Here is a 6,090-nt window from a genome sequence, read left to right on the forward strand (position 1 = left end):
GAACAGCAAGAAAACAGGGTCTTCAAAGACATGGCTCAGACTGCAGCAATATAGAAGCAATATGGTCAGTGTTTATGAATAAGGGGCCAGGAAAATCTCAAGTGCAGATCCTCACTTGTGTGCTTTGTAACCTTGAGCAGAATAATTAACCTTAACTAGGCCTCAATTTGGGGCTCTAAAATGAGAGAATACCTCATATAGTTGCTCTGAAGATTAAATCATGCAGAAAAGTGCTTAGCATAGCACAAGACACATAGTACTAGGCAAATATTAACTATTCTTATTTTTAATGATAGATTTTTCATTTCCACAATGTCTCTCTGAAGTAAATATGTGGCTTCCCTATTCTCCGGTAAAAGTTCTCTTAAGAGAACTATACCTCTGGTGACCCTTGCAGATGTGGGGGTAGATTAATTTGTTCATTCGTCCGTCATTCACTCTGGATAACAATCTAAGTATTGCCTGAAATAGCAACAGCATTGGCCCCCAGGGAATCACCTCATGAGTACTGTGAGATAATCACCTTAATGAATTTTCCCAGCAGATAGTTGATAGTAATCCAGCCGTAGGCACCTTCCTCTCTGCCACTGATGACTCTGGCACCCTGGAAGTTAAAGGAGTATTTGCTGAGGCTCTGTGTCACCGCAATCAGGACGTTGTCTGCCAACCCTTCATTTTCTATCCTACACAAAAGGAAGAGCTGAGGTTACCAGTTTAGTTTTAATAACTGCAGCTACCTATTTCAGCCAGTCACTTTTCCCAGGAAGTAAATCATAACTCGCTGGAATAAACAGAGATGGAGATATCCACACATGGCTGTCTGAGGGGCCCGCCTTTTGAGTGAGGCCAGACTCTCTCCAAGTCCAAATCCTCCCAATCCCTGAATAGGTTGGTCTTCCTAAAACACCATTTCTGTCATTGTTCTCTGGCTCTAAATAATTATCGAAGTAATTTTAATTACTGTAGTGGTTATAGCTGGGTTTGTTTGATCACTACGTTAGCCATTGCTAGTGGCTCCTAGCTGGTTACATACCCAGGCTCTGCTTGAGGTTTATAATTAGGGCTCTAGTAGAAGTCAGGTGGCAAATGTTCTGGGACAAATACCCAACCTCCATTGGTACCAGGCTGGGGAAAAAAAAATCTTCCTCTTTTGTGTTTCAGTTCTTGGGTCTGTCTGAGACCTTGAGGCCTAAAGGAGGAATCTTCCAGAATTGTCGTAATGAAGATGGGATGCAATTGAATCCAAGACGTAAGCTACTCAACACTGGGAGGCCCTGAGTCAGATGATGCTGCCTTTCAACTGGCACCAGACTTTCGTAATCTCTCATCCATATGACTTCCTTACCCTACCAACTGGCCCCTCATCCCTAGTCTTCCTCCCCACCAACCCACCTTCTCTACCAGTGTCACCAGTTGTGTAATATCATTGAATGGCTTCCCGTTAACTCCCAGATAAACTCGAAACTCCCTAGCATGGCCTACAAGGCATGTGGTGATCTAGACTCTTCCTTCTCAGACTCCCACACAGAATCTTGGCTCTACCACTTACCTGGTATGTGACCCCGGATGAGTTACTTAACATTCGTAAGCCACAGCTTCCTTATCTGATTAATAATAGTTAATAATACCTGTTAGTTCATAGAGTTATTATGATTAAATTAAAGCGCAGTGATAAGAACATAGTAAGGGCTCAACAAATACAAGCCACTATGATGATGATGATGATGATGATGATGATTTTACTATATGTACTCTATGTTCTATCTGTGCAGAACTATTTATAGTCCTCTAAACATACCCTGGTCTCTCACACATTCCTGCCTTTTCACATCTATCAGAACACAAGCTCCAGCTCCAGGAAGGCAGGACTTTGTCTACTTCACTGTATCCCCAGCACTTAGAACAGTACCTGACACATAACAGGTACCGAATAAGTATAGGTTATGGAATGCATGATGTCTGCTCTGCCTGCGATGCCCTTCCCCACTCTCCAATTCATCCTTCATGATTCAGCTCACGTGTCCCGCTCTGGTAAATCTTCCTGACCTTCTCCCACTCTGGGCAGAGTTAAGTGTGCTCCTATAGCAGCTCCGAGCTTTCCTCTATTAAAAAAAATGGATCACCCTGTATTGAAATGGATCTCCTTGAGGGCTGAAGTCACATATTTCCATAACCTGGGACAAAGTAGGCAGTCAGTACATACTGAATGAATGAATGAACAAATGAACACATAATTCACACAAGTACTAAGTGATGACCAATCAAATGTGCTAGTTGTATTTGTTTTGGGACATCTGTGAGTCTCCTCTGGTCTTCCCCCTCCTAGATTTTGAATGGCTAATCTGTAGCCCCAAATCCCACAGTATATAAGCTCAATCTTTCTCTCTTTGTGCCTTCACTCCCTTGAATTCCCTATAGGGAGAAGGATGAGAGAGGTTTTTGTTTGTTTGTTTGTTTGTTTTTTAACATACTTAAACTCCCAAAGTTATACATACTAAGAGTTTGGAAATTTGAGCCACTTACTGAGATTTTCTTTCCTAGGTGTGGACATTTAAGATATTTATTTAGAATTTGAGGTGTTAGGGAAGTGGGGTCCTCCCCCATCACTTCAGAGGCTCGTGTGCTGCCAAACCCAACACGCAGCCACTCTTGGTCTCTACATGCCGCTATACCTGAGCAACCGCATGCCTGCCGTGGCTCCCAGGTAAACAGGTGTCTCTTGGTACTGGGACTTTGGAATCACTTCCTTGGCTCTTTCCATGCATGCAGTCAGATAAATGCTTATTTCATGTGTTTTATTAGCATATTGTGAGATTCCAGGACCTAGGAAAAAACGTAGAAGCAGATGACAATATATTTTAAAAGTATAGAACATACCTTGACAATATTAGAGCAAAATACTGGTGTTTTCTGATAAAATTCAGGAAGACAGTTTCTTGATGTGACATACATTACTTACAGGGTAACTCCCTGAACCAACCTAGCTTTAGGACTTACTTTCAAACTGTGAGCTAGGTCTGTCTGCTGTTCAATAATTTTGCCACTGGATGGTGCAATTTTCACATTCAATTGCGTAACCTTCCTAACAGGTTCTCTCAGATTTTAATGGGAATTTTATAGCTATTCTACATAGCTACTTTTTGATGTTTCTTCCACAAAGTTGTAATTAACAACACTAATTCCTAGAATATCCAAAAGGATAAAGATGACGTTTAAAACAGTAAAATAAGCACCAGGGCAAGTGGCTTTTACTGAAAAGATAGAGACTGCCACTCACTAGCTATGTGATCATGACCAGTCCCCTAAAATTTCTGAAGCGGAGTTTCTTTGATAGAAGGAACAGGAATTGAATCCATGTCTCCTCAGTGATTTTTTTTCCCACTCCGATCCCCAGCCTCCCTAGTAAAATTTTTTCCAGTTTTAGAGCAAAACTAATTGTTGCTATGGAGAAGATTAGAGCCAAGATTCCTGAAGGTTTTGTTTTGTTTTTGGAAATTAACACAATTTTGATTCATTTTAAGATAAACATCTATACTGCCAAGGCTTTATAGTAAGGATTCAGTTTAAATATGTTATCCATATCCTTCACAGATTTTTAAACAGCCTGGTTACTTAACCATAATGAGAAAATCAGCTCTAAGTTATTAGCTAACTGTTTTCATTCAAAACGTCCGGCCTTCAACAAGGGGTGAAGCCCAGCATCTGTGCTTTAACAAACCCTCCAGATGGTTCTGAGGCCAATTCAGATTCTAGAACTACTGGCTAAGACATGGGTTTGAAGTTGGGTAGATCTCCATTTGAATCTCAGTTCTCTCTCTTACCAGCTTAAGCAACCTTAAGTAAGTGGCATTATGTCACTCAGTCTCAGTGCTCTCTTTTTTAAAAAATGGGAATAATAATACATATCTCAAAAGGAGATTGTCAAGATGACATGACACATTTTTCGTACTTAGGTAGGTACAAGGCACACAGCAGTGTCCTGTTAACGGGAGTGCAATTACTCGATTATTTCTAAGTTTGGTTATGCTTTGAGGGCTTGATTATGAAGGGCTGATTTCAATATAATTTTTAAAGATAAACGAACAAGAGCAGCTCCATTATGTTTTTCATTTGACTTGCTTTTTGTATGTTTTCCGCTTGCCATATACTCTCATGTTCTCATGTCCCACCATCCTCCCTTTCCTTTTTCTTCATCTTACCTTTTACCTTGCACTCTTCTAACTGATTCACCACCCCTGTGTCATTCTCCTTTTCTCCTGGCCACTTATAGATGTACAAAGTCGTGTGAGAAGAGCCTGCATCCAGCACAATCCCATACTGTGGGCAAAACAAACCAATAACTTATCAGCATTACGTGGTTCTTCTCCATATATGGCTTGCAACAGAAAAAAAAAAAAAAGGACGAGAAGTTTTCAAAACATGAGGAGAAAGTATTTTAATTCGAGAGGGACACAGGAGGCCGGGGTCGGAGGTGGAGTTGCCCTGATCACAAGACCTATTCGAACACCGACTGCTCCAGCGCAGTGGCTCTCAACGCTGGTTGCGTAGCAGAAATAGCCAGGCCTCAGCCAGGGTGGGGCCCGAGCATCAGTATCATTTAGAAGCTTCTCAGACAATTCTAATGTGCAGCCAAGATTCAGAACCACATGCTGACATGGTTGAGACAATAGAAAGCCATTAAATTAGTAGTTCCCAAACTTGTATGCACATCGAAATCATTAGAATCACCTGGAGAGCTTCAAAGGCTACTGATGCCTGTTTCATCCTCCAGATGTGCAACTTAATTGGTCGAGGATGTGGTCCGGGCTTTGGAAGAGAGACATGGAAAATACTAAACTTGCTTGCTTTTTTATTACAAATATAACTATTAATTGTATTCGATATATTTTAAGAGATATGTGCTTTAACTTGACGTTGAGGGAACTCTTAAGAGTAGGGGGAGATGAAAGGATGAATAAAGGAAGAAAGAATATTGGAGGGGGAGGAAAAAAGCATGAGTAAGAACTAGATGGTCAGAGGAGAACAGGAGAACAAAGTCCACACCTCACATTTCGTGAGTATATTAAATGTACCAGGCAGGTGTTTTATGAGGCGTTTTATGAGAATTATCTGACTTAACCCTCAGAACAGTGCTGTAAATTAGGTACTATTTTTATCCCCTCTGCAAAGGTGAGAAACTGAAGTACAAAGAGGTGACATAATTAACTCAAGAGACACAGCTAATAGGTGACAGAGCTTGGATCTGAATTAGAGTCAGACCCATGACCTTATGCTCCTTATACAGAGAAAAACAGGAGCAAGGGCTCCTACTTTTAATAAAAGATAACATAGTAATGTATGCAGAGCTTAGGTACACATCCCAGTGAATTTTTGCTCATGCGCATATCCATACAAACCACCACCGAAGTCAAGGTATAGAACATTTCCTAGTCCGCAGAAGGCTCAGTCAGTTTCCCACATGGATATCCACTGGCTTGACGTCTATCACCATGGATGAATTTTGCCTGTTTTTGAACTGCAATAAATAGACTGACGTAGAGTGCCTCCTTTATGCCTTAACTTCTTTCAGCCTACACTATGTCTCTAAGATGAATTCAAATTCTGTGTATCAGTAGTTTGTCCTTTTTCATTTCTGTAGAGTAATTATATGCATATACTATATTTTTATCTGCTCTACTGTTGATGGACGTTTGGATTGTTTCCAAATTGAGACTATCAGAAATATAGCTGCCAGAACATTCTTGTACATTTCATTGTGTGGACAATGAGCTCTCATTTTTTGGGTGTATTTATCCAAGGGTAGACTGGCAAATGCCCATTTCAATCAATTAATATTCAGTTTTGGTTACGTCCCTAGGTATAATCAAGAACAAAAAAATGCCATGATTGAATAACAGGGTCTGTCATGGGATTGTGAGGGGCATGTGTACTTTTTATTTATCATCCCTACACTAGAGAGAAATAAACAGGGAAGCAAAAGAAGAGAAACAGAGGAAGCACTTCCAAAGTGTGAGCCAGCCTCTCTCATCACACTTTGCTGCTCATTTGAGCTGTGGACCTCCAGGTGTGGTCTGCCATTGATAATGCTTA

The 6,090-nt window shown here is 40.7% G+C and overlaps 1 protein-coding gene across 1 annotated transcript in view; it reads right to left on the bottom strand.

The window, feature by feature from the left end:
* Window positions 1–6,090, bottom strand: part of ENTPD1 (ectonucleoside triphosphate diphosphohydrolase 1) — an 80,960-nt gene that overhangs the window by 16,536 nt on the left and 58,334 nt on the right. The window contains exons 3-5 of the mRNA XM_025042332.1: window positions 4,200–4,317; window positions 2,673–2,823; window positions 524–683 (exon numbers count right to left, since the gene is read on the bottom strand). Coding sequence (XP_024898100.1) covers window positions 524–683; window positions 2,673–2,823; window positions 4,200–4,317 — 429 coding nt within the window. The remainder of the gene's footprint in view (window positions 1–523; window positions 684–2,672; window positions 2,824–4,199; window positions 4,318–6,090) is intronic.

Source organism: Pteropus alecto, unplaced genomic scaffold (assembly GCF_000325575.1).
Source record: "Pteropus alecto unplaced genomic scaffold, ASM32557v1 scaffold88, whole genome shotgun sequence".
NCBI lineage: Eukaryota > Metazoa > Chordata > Mammalia > Chiroptera > Pteropodidae > Pteropus > Pteropus alecto.